This window comes from Brachypodium distachyon, chromosome 2 (assembly GCF_000005505.3).
Source record: "Brachypodium distachyon strain Bd21 chromosome 2, Brachypodium_distachyon_v3.0, whole genome shotgun sequence".
NCBI classification, from domain to species: Eukaryota; Viridiplantae; Streptophyta; class Magnoliopsida; order Poales; family Poaceae; genus Brachypodium; species Brachypodium distachyon.
The window spans coordinates 58370703-58393773 of NC_016132.3; the positions used below are offsets into that span (position 1 = coordinate 58370703).

At 44.8% G+C, this 23071-nt stretch overlaps 3 protein-coding genes and 1 pseudogene across 4 annotated transcripts; 3 read left to right on the top strand and 1 right to left on the bottom strand.

Moving 5' to 3' along the window:
- Positions 1–5618: 5618 nt before the first annotated feature.
- On the top strand, positions 5619–7445 carry LOC100831635. The gene is made up of 3 exons (XM_003567459.4): positions 5619–6108; positions 6200–6379; positions 6478–7445. Exons 1-3 carry the CDS (start codon positions 5938–5940, stop codon positions 7048–7050), a joined length of 924 nt encoding a protein of 307 aa, XP_003567507.1. The 5' UTR covers positions 5619–5937; the 3' UTR covers positions 7051–7445.
- Positions 7446–9024: 1579 nt separating this feature from the next.
- LOC100823044 (chlorophyllide a oxygenase, chloroplastic) lies at positions 9025–13200 on the top strand. 2 transcript variants are annotated; one of them, XM_024459511.1, is made up of 10 exons: positions 9025–9239; positions 9848–10093; positions 10381–10485; positions 10569–10871; positions 10963–11110; positions 11408–11592; positions 11699–11811; positions 11934–12228; positions 12504–12702; positions 12792–13102. In XM_024459511.1, exons 1-9 carry the CDS (start codon positions 9165–9167, stop codon positions 12684–12686), a joined length of 1653 nt encoding a protein of 550 aa, XP_024315279.1. In that variant the 5' UTR covers positions 9025–9164; the 3' UTR covers positions 12687–12702; positions 12792–13102. The 2 variants fall into 2 exon arrangements, with proteins under 2 accessions (XP_024315279.1, XP_003565123.1); XM_003565075.4 differs by having other exon boundaries at positions 9026–9239; positions 12504–13200.
- Positions 13201–13318: 118 nt separating this feature from the next.
- Positions 13319–22696, top strand: LOC104582964 (annotated as a pseudogene).
- LOC106865970 (probable disease resistance protein At5g43740) lies at positions 14979–17847 on the bottom strand. The gene is made up of 3 exons (XM_014898291.2): positions 17505–17847; positions 15495–17405; positions 14979–15400 (listed from the first exon to the last, which is right to left on the bottom strand). The coding sequence occupies exons 2-3, from the start codon at positions 17295–17297 to the stop codon at positions 15227–15229; spliced, it is 1977 nt and encodes a 658-aa protein (XP_014753777.1). The 5' UTR covers positions 17298–17405; positions 17505–17847; the 3' UTR covers positions 14979–15226.
- Positions 22697–23071: the final 375 nt, after the last annotated feature.

The window sequence follows — 23071 nt, forward strand, 5'->3', positions numbered from 1 at the left end:
TTTTCGAATGACCTGGGAGACATTGGGGGCGGGGGGCGCGTCGATGTCGTGATCATGACTTTGCATGGTCCAACATAGTTTTGGGTCTTCCTTTTGTTGTAAGAGGGGAAAAAAACTAGTTGTGATTTCATGCATCCCACTCGGCTTAATTCTTCGACATGATCATTTTCATCGACAAATTAATTATAATTATTTTATAATCCCTCCGTTCTTAAATTTTTGTCATGGTTTTAGTACACAAACTAACTATTTTTTGACATTTACAAATCGTAGCAGTAACTAATTTAATTTGGATCTATCTAACGCACACAACTTTGCGCCATCAACATCGCCACAATAGCCAGCTGGAGCTATAGTACTAGTACCAAATTAATTAATTCAGGAACGGTAGATGACAAAGCCAACCTACCTGCCGTCTAAAACACACGCCGCACACAAACTGACGATATAGCTGCCCTTCCAAATCAAGAAGAGGCAGAACTAGGCTATAGCTTGCTCTAGCCATAGGCGCCGCCGCCGCCGGCGATCGATCTATCGTTGACGCTGGCTGGCCGGCCGGCCGATTGATGGCGGCGACCATGGACTGCGCGATCCAGGTGGTGCTGAGAGTGGTGATGAGGGGGAGCATCTGCCGGCTGCACGAGGCGGTCGCCATGGCGGTCGAGCTCGGCACGGCGCTGCTCATGGCGGTGCGGTTCTCCGGAACCGCCTTCCGCCGCAACCCGGCAGCGGTCCCGGGATCATCGACACGGTACTACTACAACGCCCCGGTGTCGGCCGCTTCCATGGTCGGCATGTCCAGGCTTGACAGGCACTGACGACGATGGCTGATTGTGCTTGCTTGATTTGTGAGTAATAAATAAATTTTGTATATGATTAAGTACATATATACATAGACATACATCCCTATATATCGAGTGAGCAACCTTCGGCATGGTAATTGTTCACTTGCATACAATTTTAGACAGAAATGGTACTGTGTGCTATATTGGATCTCGATCATGGTTGTTCAATTTTGTTCGATCCCCTCTTGCTAGTTCCTTTTTTATTATCCTGATTCTTGATTTAGAATCATGTGATTATGCACGAATAGTGACCTAATTAATCTACCTGCAGATAGTAATTCGATCTAGAATATATGGATAGAGCATATCACAGGAAGAATCGACAGAAAACAACCGAAAATCAGTTGCTCTGGATATACTCTAATAATTAGGTGTATGGAGATCATTAGGATTTGGGTCACCAAATTAATATCTATGATGTTCATGTTTTTATGTTGAGGTTCAACAAACTGTGAAGTAATGTTGCATTGTTTGTAGTAGTCTTTGAAATTTGATCTTGTAAACGACATATAGGGTGCATTCTTTTCGGCTTCTAGCACCGGTTTCTCCTAGAAGCTGCCCGCACCTAGTTTCTTGGAGAAGCCGCATCACAAATTTAACTAGATTTCCAAAGTAGTTTGGGCCAAACTAGTTTAGTATCCTAATCAAATTTAGGTGACGGCTTTTCCAAGAAGCTGGGGGAGGGCAGCTTCTCAGAGAAGTCGGTCCAGGAAGCCGAAAAGAACCGGCCCATATACTCCCTCGATCCTATCCAAATTAATTTGGTCTAGATACACATGTATCTATCTAGACGCGTTTCAATATATAGATTCGCTCATTTTGAAAAAAGAAAAAAAAACTGAAATTTGGATCGGTGGGAGTAGTTAAGATGACTGTATTATAAACTCTAAGAGAAGTAACACAGTATGGTTTCATCCCAATTCAATCAATAATCTCACCATTATGGATGTTATAGGCAACATCCATAACCTCAAGTTGCTGCTTCTCTGCTATGAAGCTATGCCTACATTTTTTTTTACAAAGAAATTTTTTCATTATCTCTCGGCCTCTGCATCCATATCATGATCCTCACAACAAAAAATTATTACAAGCCAAGTACAAGACCATGCCAAAAAAGACAAATGACTACAAGAAATAAAATGCCATCAAACACCTTCGGAACTATCCAAGATCGATGGTCGTTCCAACCAATGAAAGCTAGGATGTAAAGCCAGTGGATATATACTCATCTTCACAATATCGTAAGAGAAAAGTTGTCATTCAAAACTAACCTAGCTACAAGAATATGTTGAACTATAAATTAGATGATTTCACAGTCATATATCTTGGCATGCGAAATTATTAGTTGAAGAATTAGTAGTATTGAAGAGTAAAAACTACATGACTTGAGATATGTCTGCACGCCCATAGCCGGATGTCATCTTTTGCATCCTCGGACGGCTTATATATGTGACTTTTGATATTGGTTTCAGCCTTGATTGTATTTTAAGCTATATCGCATGTTTGATACTTTGATACTCCGGTACAATTGTTTCCCTCATTAAACATGCCTACACGCTTATAATTCCTATATATGAAGTCAGTCAAATGCCTTTTGTCATTTTTTTTCTAAACTTACTTTCTGAGGTCTAGGAATACTAAGGAATTTGGATGTGGGAAAGCCATCTATAGGAATTTTGAAAGTTCCAATCCTCCAAACCAAAAGGTCTCTATAGGGAAAGTTCTTATTAAAATTCAACAAATTTGTTTTGAATTTTTTGCAATACAGACGAGTCCTAATTGCTAATAGTAGTTTGTCAATCAATTGTGTGTGTGACACCTTGCGAGTTGCATTAAAAATGAAATAGTAATTGCAGGATAATTCTTGATCTAGAAAAATATATCCATGTAGTATAGTCTGCTATTTACGGCTATTTACCTGCTAGTAAGTTTTTTATAGACGCACGTTAAACCGTTTAAATTTTATGCACAAGAAACATGGCTGATTAACTGCAAGCAATGTCAAGTGTCAACAACGTACGAAAGTGCATATATATTTGCGGCCAGCCACATGGGAGTGAGCACATCATGTTGAAATCACTGCTGCAGGTTGGCGTTGGTGGTTAGAACCAAAACTATACCATAAGGTCTGACTTTGCCGTCCTTAGGTTTCAGGGAATAATTAGTACGGTTTTGCTTTCGCTTCGAAAGGTTTCGACCCTGTTAATTTTGGGGGCCAACTACCGTATTCGGCACATTCAAATAAAATAAATAAATCATCCATGAGAATTCATTCAGAAAAGCGATCGAGTATATGTGAAAAAAGGAAATTAGAAACTTAGTTGCATATAAGGTCTTTCCGTCGTTAATGGTGTACTATTTGAAGGATTTTCATAAGGATTGTGAAGCTAGACTGAAGTCATCATTAGAAAAAAAAAATTATACGGGGTAACGCTCTTTGATTTGTAAGAATGTATATGCCATATTTTTTTTCCCCAGGGACTCCTTAGCGCCGTGCTTCACCGCAAAAATTCCATTAACGAAAGGTCGCCGGCCGGCCTCTTTCATTTGCAGGATTACAAAAAAGATTACGCATGACAATCCAATCTCACGTTTTGCTATATCTAAGTCCAAAGGTTTTCGCTTTGTCAATGTTTGTGCGTTGGCTTTGTGCTTAATTAGCAAAGTTACCGACAACCTCTCTGTGCCAGATGAAATGTGTGTACTTATTATTTTGTTTTGTACTAGCACCATATAATCCGTGGGTTGCTACGGATTAAACGACAAGTACATTACGTGAACGTTAATTGTTCTATGGGTCTGTCTACAGCTCAGTCGACTGAGAAATTGTTTTTCTCGGTCGACGAGCCTGTAGGCCGGAGTCCCGATCGATCTCTCCCTCGGCACGTGCGTTTGTTTGTGTATGCGATTTATCTGTGTTTTTATGTTTAGAGATGCCTGATAATAGAATGAAAAAACACGGTTATTGTTGCAGCCGTAGTTTTTCTAGTTACTCCTGTAATTTTTATTTTTGCATGGGGTTGCGGTTGTAATTTTTAAAATCGCACCCTTAATTTTCTGTTGCACGTTCATAGGTTTGTGACTGTAATTTCCAGTTGTACCCGCAATTTTCCACGTAGCATCAGGTTTTGGCTTTAATTTTTTCAGTTGCACCCATAATTTTCCCCGTCGCATGGAGTTGCGACGGCAATTTTTTCAGTTACACCGTAATTTTCCCCGTTACATGGGGTTGCCATTGTTTTTTTTTGCACCCGTAATATTTCCCATTGCATGGGGTTGCGGCTGTAATTTTTTTTATTAGCACCCGTAATTTTTCCCGTTGGATGGGTTTGCGACAGTAATTTTTTCAGGGGCATCCGTAATTTTTCCCGTTGCCTGAGATAGCAACTGTAAATTTTTCAGTTGTCCCCGTAATTTTTTTTCCGTTTCATGGGTTGCAAAAATACAACAACCAATTCCTGACACGAAATCCGAAGGTACAAATTAGAAGTTTAATTGGTGGATACTATAGACCCGTTAGAAAGAAAATGAGACACCGTTTCACAAAACCCACTCGATTTAATTCTCCACACAAATAAGAAAGCCAATAAACACACAGTAGAAAAATAGGCCCTAATTCTAATTAGGAACAAGCCCATAAAAACATCACAAGACCGGCCCATGAAGTAGAGCCACGCCACCCCCCTCACTAGATCGCCAGCCTTTCCTAAAAAACGAAAAAGAAAAAAACAGATCGCCAGCCCACCTAACGATAAGGACGCAAGCAAGTAGTAGTACGTACAAACCGCAACGCCTAATTCGCTCTCGGCCAGAATGGACTGAGAAATATAAACTTCTGAGGCGACTGAGCCTTAGTAAAACCGATTACTCATAAACGTTTATTGTTTGTGGCTTGCACTTTTTCTGTTCACTAAGTAGACATCGCGTTCCTGGGATTTTTCAGTAGTTTCAGAGATATATTTGTACTAGGTGATATATTTTTCAGTACCCGCAAGCAATACACAGGCTAAAAATAACTTAGAAATCTCTGAACTTGTGTACTAGCAGCGTTTTAGCCTTACTGTCAGCCAGTCTTACTTGAATTGTTCTGAGCAGTACGAGGACGACGAAGGCGACAGAGTTCTCCTGGCTACAGACAGCGACCTGGTTGCAGCGGTCGTGCACGCCATATCAGTTGGATGGAAGGTGGTTCTCTTCTTTATCTTGACATCACTGGCTCAAATCTCTCTAAATAAACTTCCATCTGAAAAAGTTCCTCTTCCAAAGTTCTGACGCTGAATCTGTCAATGCCATCATCCGGGGAAACACTCATCCTGAGTCTCCAGTTCTAGATATCTTCTTGTCACGGTTTCACTACACCGTGCACACACTTGCATGGCTGAACATTTCCCACATTTCGTGTTCCTTTTGATTGATTCAGGTGGTGAGGCTGCATATGGACGATGGGTTCGAGACCAGTATCGGATCATCCACCTCGACGGCGCCGCAGAGTGCCTGACCGCCGTCTCTCCGGCTAGGCATCATTGCCGGCGTCGGGGTAATCGTGTACGTGAGACGCTGCGGGCTCTGATTTTCCACACACACACACACATCGACCAACAGTTCAACACTGTAAAGGAGATTTACACAAGAGGCACACACGACAATTTTTTTGCCAGCGAGCTAGGGAGTACAGTGGCAGTCAGACATAGCTCCAGTCAGTCGGTCAGTCTACGTACCCATCCGGCGATGGATGGATGGATGGATAAGAAGATGGCAACAAACAAGCGCGATCGACGGTGGCAGACACCTCATCATCATCAAGGCGGTGACGCGGCGCGGCGAGACGGCGCCAGGGGGCACACGTGTCACCCCCGCCCCTGCTACGCGGCCGCCTCTCTCACTCTCTCAGTCAGCCAGTCTCTGTCCCTTTCCCAGAGTCCGAAACTCATCCTTTCTCTGCCCATCCTCATCATCTTTGTTGCTCCACGGGGAGATCGACCCAATTCCAACCTACCGGCCGGCGTCAGCAGGGCCGCAGACGGGCTAGCAAGCTATACAGGCCATGGTGGCCGCTTGAGCTGAGATCCAGACTGACAGAGGCTGCTCCCACATGTATTCTTCTTCTTCTTCTTCCTCCTGCTTGGTCGTAGCGCTCGCTCGCTGGTTCCTGCGGCTGGCCGTGCAGCTCCCGGCGCTGATCTGCTTGGAGGCCATGGCGTGCGCCCTCGCCTTCCTCACCTCCCCCCTCCGCGTCCTCGCCGCCGCCGACAGAGAGCGCAAGGTACTCAATCATCCAATCAGTCAATAATCACTCAATCAACCAACCTCTGGTTGATGAATTAGCTGCGTGATCCGTGTTTCTCCTCGTGCAGTTGGATGGGCTTTTGGGGGAGATGGAGGCGCAGATGGAGAAGGTGGTGTGGGAGAACAGAGCACTGGAGGAGAAGCTCAAGGCGGCGCTCATGGAGCAGGCGGACTTGGAGGACGTCCTCGACGAGATGGACCAGGAGCACGACGAAGCTTTCGCCAGGATCCGCTTCCTCGAGGCCCAGGTACGTATGCAAGGACCGAATCGAATCGAATCCTCCATTGGAGGCGACGCAGAGCAGAGGATTAATTAGCTTGGATTATTTGGGTGTTGATTTGGCAGATGAAGGCGCTCAAGAAGGAGAACCTGCGGCTCCGCGAACTCAAAGGGAAGGCCGCCTGGGACGAGAAGAAGAAGCCGGCGCCCGCACTGACGGCGGGAGGCCGAGAAGAGGAGCAGGAAGAAGGCGAAGAAGAGCAGGAGGAGGGCTTCGTGTTCGTGTCCGGCGACGATTCGAGCAAGGCGGCGGCGGAGGAGGAGGCCCAGCGGCAGCTCGGGCTGTTGGCGGCGACGGCGCGGCGGCGGAGCCTGTTCAGCGTGGGGATGTCGGCGGCGGTGGGCGGGGTGGCGGCGTGGGCGGCGGCGGAGGACGCGCCGGCGCACGCGTGCCTGCCGCTCCTGGCGGGGCTCCTCGCCGTGGTGGCCATGTCCATGTGCAGCGTCGCGCGCCTCTTCCGCGCCCGCCACGGCCGCCGTCAGGCGTCCGGCGCGGTGGCGCTGCTGAGCGTGAACTGGTTCCTGCTGGGCGTGCTGACGTACCCGATGCTGCCCGGCGTGGCGCGGGCTGTGCTCCCTCGCGCCGCCCGCCTCGCCGGCCCCGCCATCGCCTGGCTCGCCGCCGCCGTGCCCCTGTGAGAAGCGATCCGGCCAAGCTTTGCTCCAGAGCGGCATCCATTCCGTCGACGTGTCTTGGTCTCGGAGCTTGATGATGCAATGCAATCGCCGCTTCGTTAATTTTGGCTTTGTGTGTGTGAGAGTCGTGGCTTGGCTTCGCTCGAGTGAACTGAACTGAAGAAGCGGATGTTAGATTCTAATACGCTTTGGACTGTGAGAATGTAGAATCATCCATCTGTCGCTTGGCATCTGTTTCTACTCCTACTTGTAAACAAAGGCACAAACCTGCACTAATGACCTGTGCTTACTTTACCTAGTGTATACAGAGTAATAGTACCTTGTAACATCCTGTGGTATGACTTAGCAGTAGCTAAAAGTTTAGCTGTCAACCAAGTTAAAAGCTTAGTTTTTTTTAAGGCTTGTTTTTTTTATTTTTTAGCACAAAAGCTGGCCAATATTTTGGATCAAATGGATGGACTCACCCTTCTCTCGAGATGTAATAAAGCTGGGCCAAATTCGTGCGGGCAGGAAAAAGCCCGGTCCAATATTATGCATCTCATCCTGCAATAGATTTGACCAGGCCGGACTAGGCTTGGAATGTAGCGGTTCTGGGCCAGGCCGGAGATGATGGGCCGCACTGCAGAGAGTTGCTTCAGAAAAGGAAAACCTTGGACCCTCTCTCTCAGAAAAAAAAAGAGAAAAACCTTGGACTGAACTTCAAAAGAAGAAGAGAAAATCCCCACGTGAGCATAAAATCCTCCTGCTCCTGGCGCAGCGCAGGAACTGATTAATGGTCAGGACCCAGGAGCAAGCTTGTCCACGCTGGCAGGAAAATGAGCTTTTGCCACCACACGTGTTCCGGGCCCACACCCTGCCACCTGGACGCGTCAGGACACGAGCTTGAGCACCGTCTTATCCCCGCAATCTATCCATCCATCCATCGTTTATACACTGTCTACTACGGTAGAGCCTCTCAATCGCTTTTGTTCGCATGGCCCTCGCTTTCATGTGAAATTGCAGGTCTGGACCGATTCTTTGGAATTGACCCTGCTCGAAATGCTTGGAGAGCTTCGGCCCATAATTTCATTACGTGTGAAAACGTGCCTACGTTACGTACATCAGACGGAAATAAGGAACTCCACCCTCGTTATATGATTTTTGTTGACAAGAGTAGACATACATTCGTTTATATGTACTTCCTTCGTTCCTAAATACTTGTCGTGGTTTTAGTACAAATTATAGGTCGAGAGAATGGAGGAAATAGAATATAATAAAGTCTATTTTTAAAGTCTTGAACTTGATGTGAGGTCGAAATATTTTGTTACCTCTTGGATGTGGACAAGGAAGTGGGTGTTCGAGTTTGACCGGCTCTACAAGTTCAAGGTTTAGAACAGATAGTCTTGTTAGTTTGTAAGCTCGGTTTAGAACACAATTTAGACCCTGTTTGGAACACAGAAATTCAATACATAGGAACAGAAAAAAACAGAGGGATAGGAAAGGAATGTACATGCAAAACTAAGGAATATAAAATACAGGAAAGTTTTACAAAAACTTGTTTGGAACACAGGAAACTGAAAACACGCGAAGTAGAAAAAATGAGGTTGAAGTAGATGTTAGGAATCCCGTGGAATGCATGCAAAATGTAGAGGATTTGAGTTCCTATCCTGAAGAATTCCTACACTCTGTTCTTTCCTTCCAAACGCCACAAAGGAAACTTTTTCCGTATGAACAGTGTTCCTGCACTTCTCCTATGCTTTTCCCTTCGTTCCAAACGGGTCTGAGTGCTATTTACTCACAGTAGAAGGTCTTTGATGACAATTCGGCAGCGCGGTACACCAATCGGGTGCAAGTACAAGGCAGAGCAAACAAGCCCCTGGCTGTGGAGGCGTCCACGTCAGCGCCCGAGCCCTGCGCTGGCGGCCACGTGGCGGCGCGTGGGAGGCCCGTGGGGATCGCGGGCAGCTGCCTCCTCTTATCGTCGCAAGCCGTCAAGCTCAACTTCAGCCGCGAAAATTAATTTCCCGGGGAAGAAAAATAAATCAGTCCACACTCGCTTCGGACCGAAAATTCCCCCCCTTTTCTCGCTGCTCGATTGCGGCGGCGGATTCCGGCCGGCGGCGCTCAGACCCTGCTCCATGAACACAGTGGCTTCGCTGTCCCTGGTGCCGCGCCTGCTCATCAAGCCCTCCTTCCGCTGCTTATCCAGAAAGGTGAGAACACATCCTCTGCTTTAATTTTACATGGATTTATCTGTATGCGTTCTTTGCCTGTGCCTGAACAAAGCCGCAGTTTTGTTTTGTTTTGGTTGGATTTTTTTGTTGTCAGTGGTCAGTTCTCGATGAACAATGTGATTTTTGCAAGCCATCGGTGGACGGTGGTAGGGTTCTTCAGCTCCTGCCTGAACCAAATCGCTTCTGCCTGCAATCTTCGCGGCAAATGTTCTTCGAGCTTGGTTATCTGGATGTTACATGTTGAATCGTGATCTTCAGGCCCAGCATCACTCCAAACCACTAATGGAGATGTTACTTATGATTTGCTTGCAAACTCTCCGATTTCTTACCCATGGGCTAATTTTGGATACTTCCTCCGTCCAACAAAAGATGTCTCAAGTTTGATAAAATTTGAATGTATCCGGGAATGACTTAGTGTATAGATGCATTCAAATTTAATCAAAGTTGAGACATCCTTTGTTGGACGGAGGAAGTACAAGTTTCTGAATATCCACTGAATCCCCAAATTATCCAGTTCTCTGCTATAACTAGATACAACGCTGCCATGATGAACTGAACTGAACTGATGATGATGTTCTTGGGGACAGGGTGTTGGTAGGGATGGTGGAATCAAGGTGTACGCAGTGCTGAGGGATGACAGCGCTGACTATCTCAAGGACAACAACCAATGGGAGGCCCTGTTCCACGTCGATGACCCGGGGCCGAGGGTTCCCATCGAGAAGGGCCAGTTCTTGGACGCGAAGCAGGCGCTCGACGTCGCCCGGTTCGACATCCAGTACTGCGACTGGAGGGCTAGGCAGGACCTGCTCACCATCATGGTGCTTCACAACAAGGTATACAAATTAATATGCTCTGGAAGCAAGCCCCATTTTTTTTAAAGTAAACTAGTAATTAACTTGTCGGAGGTATGTTCAGAGAAAAATATTCAGTCTTATATGGTCATTTTTTTAAAGGTTTTCAGTCTGCAAGTGCTGAATTTTACCATGATTGCTAGCTACTCAGCATTAGTATGAAGGGGTCCAATGGTTATCAAATAGATGAGTGGGGTCGAATTTTGTGGACGAAACTAATTGATATGAATTTAACATGGATTCTAAACAAAAAATGAAATGAAATGCAGGTGGTTGAGGTTCTTAATCCTCTAGCAAGAGACTTCAAGTCGGTGGGGAACTTGAGGAAAGATCTTGCCGGGTTACAGGAAGAACTCGCGAAAGCTCACAACCAGGTAAATTTTCAGGAGAAAATCCAAATTAAAACCTTCCAATTAATGTCTTGTGCAACCTGACGTTTTCATTTGTCTCAATACAGCTTTATTTGTCAGAATCTAGAGTGTCGTCCGCACTTGATAAGCTAGCACAAATGGAGACAGTGGTCAATGAAAGGCTGTTGTCGGATGGAAGCGCTTTTGCATCTACAGCCGATTGCGCTACTCTTGATCCAAGCACTTCTCTTGATCTTGATCCGAGCACTTCCTCCACGACACATGTTGGAGCCAAAAAGGCTAAAAGACGGAGCCTCAACATTTCTGGCCCGGTGAAGCCTTACAATCCCAATCTGAAGAACTTCTGGTACCCTGTTGCTTTCTCCAGTGACCTGAAAGATGACACAATGGTAAAGCTAAATGCTTGTTTCAAAGAATTTCTGAGTTAGCAGTCATAGACACATGTGTTTATTTGACAAGGTCTCATTTATGTGCTCTCAGGTACCAATAGATTGTTTTGAGGAGCAGTGGGTAATATTCCGAGGAAAAGATAGGAGGCCTGGATGTGTTCAGAATACCTGTGCTCACAGAGCTTGCCCTCTTGATCTTGGTTCAGTGAATGAGGGCAGAATCACGTGCCCTTATCATGGTAAGTACTGAAAACAAATTAAACTTAGAATTCTAAAGTTGAGTATATGAAAACGGTGAACATTACTTGCAGCCAGATTTTTATTTTTACTTAGAATTTTAGTTAAAATGGTGCTGAAGGTACATGTATTATATCCTGCTGATATATAATTTTAAGAACTAGAAATTACTTGAAAGTGTTAATAACGTATGAGAAAGAACTGCACTTATTCAGTCAGGTTTCTTATGCTCATTAATATTTTTTTGATAAGCAAGGATGACGTCCAAGTAATATTTCAGTTTTTTTAACAACCTTCAGGGTGGGAGTATTCGACTGACGGAAAATGTGAGAAAATGCCATCAACAAAGATGCTCAATGTGCGCATCCGGGCATTGCCATGCTTCGAGCAAGAAGGAATGGTCTGGATCTGGCCTGGCGACGATACACCGACACCCACCATCCCTTCTCTGCTGCCTCCTTCAGGGTTTACAATCCATGCAGAGGTAAAATAAAATAAATCATGTGATCTGCAGCAATGGCGCTGTTATGCAATTTTCATGTACATTCAGTTGAGACTGAATAGTAATGGGGTTCTTGATCACTCAACAGATAGTGATGGAGCTACCTGTGGAGCATGGACTTCTTCTGGACAATCTACTAGACCTTGCGCATGCCCCCTTTACTCATACATCCACCTTTGCAAAGGGTTGGAGTGTTCCAAGGTATTTTTACACATTTCAAGGCCCAAATAGAACTGACCGATGAATAAACAGTTTCCGTGTATCTGTAGTGATATTATGTCTGTGCAAATCAGCACATGTTGATGATGTCTTATCATTGTCAGCTTTGTGAAGTTCTTGACACCTACTTCTGGGCTCCAAGGGTACTGGGATCCTTACCCCATTGATATGGAGTTCCGGCCGCCCTGCATGGTCTTGTCGACCATTGGCATCTCCAAGCCCGGAAAGCTAGAAGGGAAGAGCACACAGCAATGTTCGACGCATCTCCACCAGCTCCATATATGTTTGCCATCATCTAGGAATAAAACCAGACTGCTGTATCGGATGTCACTCGACTTCGCCCCCTGGATCAAGCACATCCCTTTCATGCATCTATTGTGGTCACATTTCGCTGAGAAGGTAAGTCTCAAAATATCTGAGCAACTCCATAACGCATCCAATCGATTGTGCCATTATATATAAGATTTCAACATGCGAGTTCTCTAAAATATATATCAACAGTGCCATTATCTATAAGATTTCAACATGATAGTTCTCTAAAAAAATATATCAACAATAGCTACTGACTGAATTACTAATCTGTAACTCTCACTTGCAAATTTAGAAACAATAAAATCTGGACCGGTTCCAACGTCTGTGTCTGACCATGGTACTTTGGATGATATCTTCTGCAGGTTTTGAATGAGGATCTACGGCTCGTGCTCGGCCAACAAGAGCGGATGAACAGTGGTGCCAACGTTTGGAACTGGCCAGTGTCATATGACAAGCTCGGCATACGGTACCGGCTGTGGAGGGACGCGGTCGAGAGGGGCGTCGACCGGTTACCATTCAGCAACCAAATTGAGAGTGGATCATAGACCAACATATACATGAGTATGACACCCCAGGCCCCGTAGTCTCTTTCTCGTGGCATTTCTTGGCCTGACGACAACGGCAGCCAGATGATCCATATGCATGTACAGATTATTCGGGCGTTGCGACGTCGCAGCACGGCTTTTTCATCTGGCAAAATTAAGATTTGCTGCAGATAGAAGAATTCTGGATTGAGAAGAGTGGCGGGCAATCGGCAGCACGCATCGATCATTGCCATTGTGTAATGTTTAACTGTACACTAGTGGCGGCATCAGCTGATGCAATTTGTAATTGTAATCCGAGGTTGATTTTTCTTCTTCTTCTTCTTCTTCTTCTTCTTCTTCTTCTTCTTCTTTCTTTCTTTCCCTCCCTTTCATGTAAAGTATCTTCAGGTTAATTACTCTCAGAACGTACACAATTATACGATGAACCGTGAAGGTGATCAAAGCATGTTCACCTGACAAAAATGAGATGTATCAATCTGATTACATATGTTCGCAATAATTCATATTAGACGTCCCTGCTTTACTTGAGACTCCTCACAAGTCACATCTAATTACCATCGATCATAACACTATTGTTCCTGGCGGGCCGTATCCGAGTGTGTAATCAGGCCGGCCCAGCCGACGAACGAACGGCACGGGTGCATCGAAGTTTACTCCCAGAAAATCCACAACCCCTCTAAAAAAAAAGAATCCCCAACACTAACCCCCATCGGTAGGCGGCGCCGGCGGCTTGCCGACTTCTCCCAGTAAACCGGCACGGCGGCTTGCCGGGCCCACTGCTCATCCAGCCCAGACTGCCTTCGTCTTCGCCCAGGGAACTCCCATCCGCCGGCCGCCCTCATTCGTCCGTCCGAGCGCGCGGCACCCTACAAGCTGTTGGCTCCCGCCTCCGGTTCTGTAGGAGGGAGTGCGACGACGACGATCAGGTCAGGTGGCTCGCATTGCATCTCCGACTTTGAGGTACCGCTCATCTCTGGGTTGATCCGATGTGTGCCTTAAATTTATGTGTTGCTGTTATTTTTGTTTGTCTGTCAAAAATTTACAGAGACAAAATTAGATCATGCCAAAAAGAAAAGAAAAAGTAAAGCAAATGGACCGTAGATCACTATTTATGTTAACGAGCTTAACAAACGACATGCTTTCGGATCGTTATCAATAACGAGGTTAACAATCTCAGCTTAACGACCTGAGCAATCTCGTTAGCCAGCGCTACTAGCACTGGTTGTACCTCAAGACTACGGGGATCAAACACAGGTTTTAGGCCTTGCATGTCTTTGTTTAAGGTGGGTTTAGTTGCAGGCAATGTACTCGAGTTTCCGGTTTTGTGTGTCTCATTGGAGACTAGTTATCCTTTATGGTAGGTGGCATATCTCTCAATTGAGAGGTACCAATCTGTCTTTTCTGTAGGTTCGCTCTACGCGACACAATGAATTAAAAATGATGCAAGAGGCAATATACATGACAAATGAGTATGACTGTATGAGACGTGGTTTTGATAGGTAAACAAGCCTATATATTCCCATGATGTTTGTTGAGGGATGTACCATACCTAAGAAACCCTTTTTATTGGCTGGTCCGTCCAAAAGTGGAGACGTACTGAGGTATCAATAATTGACACGAAACACTTTGTCACCGACGGATTGTTTATCACAGATGTCTATATATATGACAACTTAACATGTCCCGGTAAGTATGTGAATCTTTCTGCATAGAATAAATGTGAAGGTGTGCCGGGGCTTTATAGATTGGCGTATCCTTCAAATTGGAGCAGTATTCAATTACCCGCAAAAAAAAAGCAGTATTCAATAGAAAACTTGCATTCTTTTTTCACATTTGTCATTATCTATTCCTGTGGTTTGTTGTGCTCTGCACGTCGTTCCAGAGATAACGACGCCACGTCACCACGGTGGACACCGATTGCAATTAGCTGGAGTTTCAAATAGTACTCCGTAGTACTCTCTCCATTTCACAAAGGTTGACGTATTTTGTTTCGTTAAGACAAATCTTTGATTAAAAATTACGTTATTAATATGTAAGTTATATGAAACGAAACCATGATCATTAGCAAGTACTTTTAAAGATGAATCCATTGATATAAATTTCATGTATGAAAAAACACATATCAATAGAGTTTTCATCGGTGAAAGACTTGTGTTAATGAAACAAAATACGTCATCCTTTGTGAAACGGTGGAAGTAGTATACATCCTATAGATATATGTGTCTCTTTTGACAGGAATAAAAACTGGCATCGATCGATCTGAAGATCGGAAGCTCCACGAACCGTGCAATGTTTATCGCTGCTAATCAAGAACTCAATCAAGGCTCGATAGTAACACAAATGATATGTTCACATTTTTTTTCCTTTTGGGAAAACATCTGTTCATATCTTGCACCCACAACCACACAGTATAGTAGTAAAATTTTACAACAAACTTTTAGACAGGAAGGATAACCAGGCCGTGGCTTACATTTCTTCATCTGAGATGATGTTCCGTGTCCTCTGGTCTCTACCATCTGCAGCTGGTTAAGGAATAAGGATCAAAGTAGCAAAGCCATCTTGTCATCGATTTCACAGGGCTTCAAGCCCACAACGTCCCTGAACTGACGAAGCTGACTGTAGGCGGTCCTCCATTCCCTGGGGTCTCTCTTACTTGACATGGCTCGACCAAGGGAGCATAAGGCTAGAGGCAAACCTTCGCACAGTGAAACCATCTGCTTATTGATTAATAGTAATACTTACTCAAGTTAGACCAGGAGCAGTTTTGCAATGTGTTGAAGGCAATTATTTGATGGGAGAGAAACATACCTGCTCAGCAAGATGACGAACTTGGGGATGATCATCAATGATTCCGAGCCCAACCTTGGCTCTGAAGAGTTTCCATGCATCGTCTTCTTCCAAACGCCGTACCTCGATGGTGTTTCTCGCTTGGCCAACCATGAGGGTACACGCAGCCTGACTCCTTGTGGCTAAGATGATCTTTTGCTGCCTACGCGTGAATATTGGCAGGCCAATAGCCCACCAATTAAGGGGCTCTCTTATGTCATCTAGTAAAAACAGGTAGCTCTTGTGTTCGAGATAGGCGAAGATATGCATGGCTCGGGACAACTCATCTGACGATGACATCATGGCCAAATCCATGTTCAAATTGATGGCGATAGCATTTTGCACATTGTTCATCACGCATCCAGTTCCAGCCCCAACGAACAGAACATGGTCGAAGCAAGGATGATTGCGAGTGTAAAAATCACGTACGAGCCTGAGAAGATATGTCTTGCCCATGCCTCGCATGCCCCAAAACCCCAGCAATGTGGACCGGGCATCCTTGTCCTCGATGAAATAGCGGACCTTCTCGAAGGAGCTCATCATTTCCGGCAGCCGATCTTGCCGCTGCTGCTGGATGACGTCTGTGTGTGGCCTGGCTTCTACTACCTCATCTGACAACAATTTATCTCTTTCTGTGGCAAAGCCATCAACTCTATTGGCGACTACAGGTACAGGCCAACCTTTATGGAAGAGTTTCCAAGTATCTTCTTCATCCAAGCACTCCATTGGGATGGTCTTGTCATGGCATCCCATTTGGATACACACATCTGGTCTCCTTGTTGTCAACACAACTTTGCGGCGTTTCTGCGGTACTGAACGTTGTCCCTGACGAGAGACTACAACGACTGTCCCAAGTGGCGAGGGGATGCCGACAGCTTTCAGATCAAGATATCCCCATAGATCATCTAACAGCAATAAGAAGTTCTTGTCTGTGAGATGGTCATGAATGAGTTCTGCTTGGGAAGCCTCATCGCCCGTTACAAGCAACCCCATACTAACGGCGATAGCTTCTTGCACCTGACCAACGGTACATCCAATATCAGCACGAACAAACAGGACTTTTAAAGAAGCGTTATTATCATACTCTGAACGAGAATCACTGATCAGCTTGAGAAGGGATGACTTGCCCAAGCCGCCCATGCCCCAAATCCCCAGCAATCCGGAGTCGGCGCCCATGTCCTCGATGAAATCAAGCACCTTCGTCCTGTAGAAGTCCATGGTTCCCCTCAACTGATATTGTGGGTGCAGTAAGGTGTGTCCTTGCTTGAGGAGATAATTGGTTGTGTACTTAAGCTCGAGGTGTGCTATCCAGCAGAAGTATATACTCTTCAAGTAATTTAGGCCGCGCCCATCATACACAATACCAATCTGCAAATGCTTGTGACGCAAATCTTCCACGCTCTTTTCCCATTCCACGCGCTGATCAGAATACAACTCATCCACGCTCTTCTCCCATTCCATGCTTTGATCAGAATACGTGAGTAGTGCATCCATACGATGGAGGGAGATTTGCATCCTGCGCAGCTCCACGCGTGCAACTCCAATAGCCTCTAGATACTGACCCAAGCACGTCTTGGAGACTCCACAAACAATTATAGCATCTGCACACAAGACCATAATAGAGATCCCCGTAACTGGGATACTCGTCCCCATGATGTGGTTGACACATATTTGACTAATTACAAGCATATGAGATAAAAATAAGATCGTCCACATTGGTAATTTGCTCTCCTTCAACCAGATCCATTCTCCTTTTTCCGAGACAACCCTGTTTGATTCTCTCATCTCAAGTTCTGAACTCACTTAGCTAACCGAGATTAACGGTTTTGGATCCAGAGATCGGCCTGGAGCGCTTATACGCAGCATAGGCCCAGATTAGCCAAAGTCAGCACTCTGCAATCAAACAACCTCGTTGGCACCAGATGAGGCATGGGAAATTTTGTAAGAAAGAAGACCAAAAGAGATGTATACAAGGAGGAAGAAAACACTTACGGCAGGAAGTTGGTTGACATCCTGTATCTGTACGTATCGGAAGGAAGCAGGATCTATCCATCCATCCAAGTTCTTGATATGAAAAAATGGCTAGCTGAAGCGACTTGTTCGGTTTTCTCGCAAAAAAAAGGGTTACCTTGCAAGGGAGAGGGCGGGTTGATAGGTTAGTTGCTGTCTGCTGGCTGCTGCTCCTGTGGCATGATCTCTTTATAATTTACGATATTGTCCTATAAGTTGCATTCTGCTGGCTGCATAGGTAATTTTGAGGACACAGTGCAGAATACTTGGTTGGTACCTCCTCATAGGACTCAATGGATTGCATTATTTGTCCATGTCATCCAAATGGACAAATCTGGACAAACTGACAGGAAATGGGGACTCTCCTCGGAGATGCCCAAAGTATTGTATTGAGGATGACCTATCATGCTAATGTCCTGCTTTTAGACCACTAGGTACTTGCTAGTTAAAAAAAATGCTCAAAATTTAAAGGTCGGACCCCGCTTGCATCCCTGGCTACTACATTTTCTATTGAATAACTAATTCCTAAATTTCTTCCGCTAGCTGCACTAACCATCAGGCTGCACTAACCACTACCGATAATGACCACCCAAGTGGGAGTATAAAATATTTCTGCCGCGCTAACCACCCTTTTTTTGTGTGGCTATGTCTCGGACGTCTGATATTTAGGCAAAAGGTATAAATCTCAATCGACGCACCAGAACTGTTGGATTAAGATCTGACGACCAAGCACGCGACTGATCTCGAACTGAAAATCATGAGAACTGTTTTTAATATGCGAGGAGCCCTATTCACTTCTCCGTGACTGATAATCCAGAAAAAATTGTACTGGAGTAGCTCTTTTTGTTTAATACTATGCGAGGAGAGACTAAAAACCCAAAAGTCCGCAGAACCATAAATCTCGAGGAACACTGAGTTGAGAGGAGAGGAACGAGAGAGCATGCAGTGCGAAGAAGATGGAGCATGAAGCAAAGATATGGGTCGGCGTTGTTTTCGCTGTTCTTGTGGCTATCCTCAGCAAGTTGTGGGATCCCATAGCAGCGCATGTTGGATACCCCTTCGGCGTTGACCGCCGTGTGAAGGATCTCCAAGAAACTGTCAAGCCGCTGATTGACATGCGAAGGGAGCTCCGCGAGCGGGAAAACTTGCTAAATTCTCGAGAACGCATCGGATGGCTGGATAGGGTGGACAATTTGGTAGAGGATGTGGAAAGAATCAAGGCTGATCTTGAAAATTGTGGCCCAATCGATTACTTCAAGAAGTGCTTCATCGGCAGGGAAGCCGACACGGAGCTCAAAAAGGCCAATAGTCTTAATACCCAGGGCGTCAGATTAATGCCAGCGGTAGACACAAGTCTCACCAGACAAGGCAGGAGATCGCTACCACAGGCAGACTCTGGCCAACCACAAGAGGTGCCGCGAGTGACGACGATTCCACCTGGAATGGGTAGCTCCTATCGCAAGGTGCTGAATTTCATCAAGAACAATCGCTCCGAGTCATGCATGGGGATTTGGGGCATGGGAGGCGTGGGCAAGACAAAGCTTATCAATCTGGTATGTGATTCCCGTTCAGCTGAGTATGATGATTATTTCTCGGATGTACTGCTTGTTCAGGCTGGCAAGGGATGCAGAGTTGCTGACTTGCAAAAACGTATCTCCGTTAGCATGGGACTACGCCAGATAGACAACGAAATTTCCCAATCGGCTATCATCAGCGACCACCTTCAACGCAAGGACTTCTTGTTGCTGGTGGATGATCTATGGGAGTATATTGATCTCAACGAGGTCGGCATCCCCTTGCTTGATGAAGCAAAGAAACCCCGGCGTAAAGTTGTGTTCACATCAAGGAGCATGGAGGTGTGTGACAAGATGATATCACCCTGGCCGTCAAGCGACCACCCCCCTCGTACTCGTACCATCCAAATGAGGTGCTTGAATAAAGAAGACGCGTGGAGTCTCTTCGCTGAAAATGTGGGAAGTACTACAATCTTCGAACATGTGGAGATTCGCAAAGCTGCAGAAAAGGTTAGTTTCACATCCATGCATGTTTGGATGAACTAATAGTTCCAGCCCCATTTGGTGGATGCTAGCTAGACTGTTTTTTTTTTCTTTTTCTGAAGCAATACATTGGTAGCATATGCCGTCTACATTATGCACGATGAACAAAACCAGAGTTGCAATCATTTACGATGTAAATTAAATTGGAACTAGCTAGTACATTAGCTTTGCTTCGATACACTCAGCAAAAAGATTCACCAATCTCAGAGTCACTATGCCTGGAGTTCATAGGAAACTGCTGGACCACTGATCCCACTAGACGCCTTATGAATGACCTGAAAAAAAAAACTTTCTTTTAAAAAAAACAAGCTCGTTTGGGCAATTCAATAAAGCGAACCAAACCGCAGAGCTCCAACTAGGATAAACGATTTGTAAAAACTATTCATCCCTGGTAGCCATTTCCCAAATAATGCAAAAAGAGAGAGAATACAAAGTTGTATTACACAAAGTCATTGCAATTTTTTTTTGGTACATGTATTTTATCATGTTCTATTACTGTTTATTTTTACCTAATCGCACATAATATGTTTTTTTATCATGTTCTATCCGAGCTTAATTACTTAAATGGACAATTCAACAGATAGTGGAGGAGTGCAGCGGTTTACCAAAGGCCTTATGCACAATTGGCAAGTCTATGTTGTCCAAGAACCATCCCTATGAATGGAGAACCGCCATTGATCAGTTGAGGAAGTCAGAGCTGCATAAAAAAATTGATAACCATGAGGATTTACTCAAATGCCTACGATGTCTACAAGAAAGTTATGATAGTGTGGAACATGATATGATGAAGCAGCGTTTTCTGTTATGCTCATTATGGCCTGAAAATGAAAGCATATCCATTAAGAAACTTATAAGATGGTGGAGTGGACTTGGTTTGTTAGATGATTATACTAATGCTAGTGATGCGGGTCATAGCTTCATTAATATGTTGGTGCATAAATCCATGTTGGAAAAAAGTGACACCGGCCTTGACTCTACAGATTCACATGTCAAGATGCACAACATGATCCGTAAGATGGCTATCTGGATTGTCAATGAACATGGATACAAGAATAACTGGTTACCAAATTCATCATATAGATCAGCCTTGACAAACAAGATGTGGTTCACGGTGGAGAAGGCTTGGGTATCACATGAAGATACATCAGGATGGTGTGAATGGCCTTCCGCGGATTATTTCCCACGGCTCAAGATGTTGGTGGCTCGACACTTGTTCTCGCTTGAGAAGATGATTGGTTACTTCAAAACGATAACCTTCTTAGATTTGGAGGGGATGAGAAGAGAAGAATTCCCTTTGGAGATATGCAGACTGATCAAACTGGAACATCTCAATCTTTCTGCAACAACAATCATCGGTGCCCTGCCTCCAGAACTGAAAGAGCTTGTAGATCTCAGGTACTTTTATATCAGAAATAACATGAGTCTCCAAACAATACCAGCAGAGCTTATCTTCGCACTGAAAAAGCTTCGAGGGCTGGACCTTTTCCGAACCGGTGTCAGTTTCCGTATTGAGGAATGAGCGAGCTCTACCATAGTTCTGGATATGCTCGGCTTTACAGTGCGGACGATAGCAGAGATAACAAACCTGGGACAGTTGAAAAGTGTGTGCACGCAAGCACTCTGCATGCACAACTTTGAAGACCAGAGCAATCCAGATATCATCAACTTGCAATTGTTATCCAATCTAGAAGCACTGCGAGAGCTGGCCATTGTAGCAAGCTCTCGCAGTCAGAAGGAATTGGTAGCTGAAGGAGGTGACCTACTCCCTCACCTGGTGACCATTGAACTGAACAATCTTCTCAACCTAGAAACAGTGAAATGGAAAAATGCAGGGATCAGCATTACAGTGGTTAGTATCTACAAATGCGATAAATTAGAAGAGGTGACATGGATCCATCAACTTAAACTCCTTGAGCAGCTCACAGTTGCACAGTGCCAGGAAATGAAAATGTTGATTCGAACTGGAGAATCGCAGCAAGGCATTGGCATGAACCAAATGGGCAAAATTGTTTTTCCTAGGCTGCAAGGGCTGAAATTTGAGGAATTGCCAAAGCTATCCATGATATCCGAGAAACCTTGTTGCTTTGAAGAGTTGTCGTATATTTCTGTAATTCAATGCAATGAGATGAAGGATATCCAAAAACAGAAGTACAAGCAGTCGGTCGAGATACACTGCAGCAAAGATTGGTGGATGCAGAAAAGCTCAGGGAGCAATACCAACCTCGTTCCAACATTTTTCTCCTAGCCGATCAAGAGAAATATTTTGTAAGTGCTTTCGATCTCCATTTTATCATGTTGTTATCATCTGCAATCGCAAAAGTGCTGACAAACCGTCAACTACACGTATCAAGGATATGTCCATCTACAAAGTGCTGGTTACTAGTGCACCATAGGGATATTGCATATAACAAGTTATCATATACTGCCACTCAACAGATACCAAGACTGCAGGCTTGTTTGCCTATCAAAACCGGTTCTTAGTTTATGTGCTTTTGGAAATGGAGCCTTTCGGCAGAAAAAGCTGGTTCTTTCGTTTGAATTTTATTCCTATGAAGTAACCAAAATACAAAGCATTTTTCATTTGTGCTTTCTACTTGATATGGGTAAATTTAATTGAAGGATTTTTTTGTTTCTAAGCAGAGTAGAATTTGAGGGCATTCAAGCACGCCTATGTCTGGAGCAAGAGGAAGCGTGCACGGGCTTGAGATCGATTTGGTTCTGCTTGAAACCCAGAGCAGCTTCCCTGTGGCCTAATTTTACTGGATGACTACGTGGAGTATCTGAGAGGTTGATTTATGTCTACGAATAAAGCATGTGCTACTGCTTACACGTCTACACTGCGAGCAAGATCGAACTTATTTCTACAAATTCTATTTTTCTGTTTGGCCCTGGCATATTTTGTAATATGTGGAAACCTAAACCTTTATGATTTTTCCCTCAAACCTGAACTTGTGTGATCGAGACGCTGCGTGCCGTAAGTTTGATGTTCCATTACTCTGTAAGGTGGATGATAAATCATGTTTGTAAACTCGACATTTTGTATTTGGAGAGTTTGGTGGCCGTGTAGCAATGTGCTGCATGAGACCCCTCAGTGCCTCAGGATTGGAATTACGCCCATCATTAATTGTTTTCAGAGTAATGGAAGAGAAGAACATCTTTTCTTCAGGTGTTCCTTCAGCCTTGATTGCTGGAACTCCATTGGCATCACTATCCCGGGGGGCTCCTTCGATAATATCTGCCGGCGCGTTCGATCTCAGGCACCGAAGTCCTGCGTCAAAGAAATCTTCATCTCAGCTTGCTGGCACATTTGGAAGCAAAGAAACGGTTTCATCTTCAACCGGAGCTCGCCTTCTAGGCGAACTTGGTTCCAGAATTTCAAGGATGAGCTCCTTCGTCAGAGTGTTAGACTTTCTCCTGTTGCCAAATCGGAATTGCTTGATTGGCTTGTTTCTGTTTCTTTTGTACCCTAGGGTCCCAAACCTTGCCTTTGGG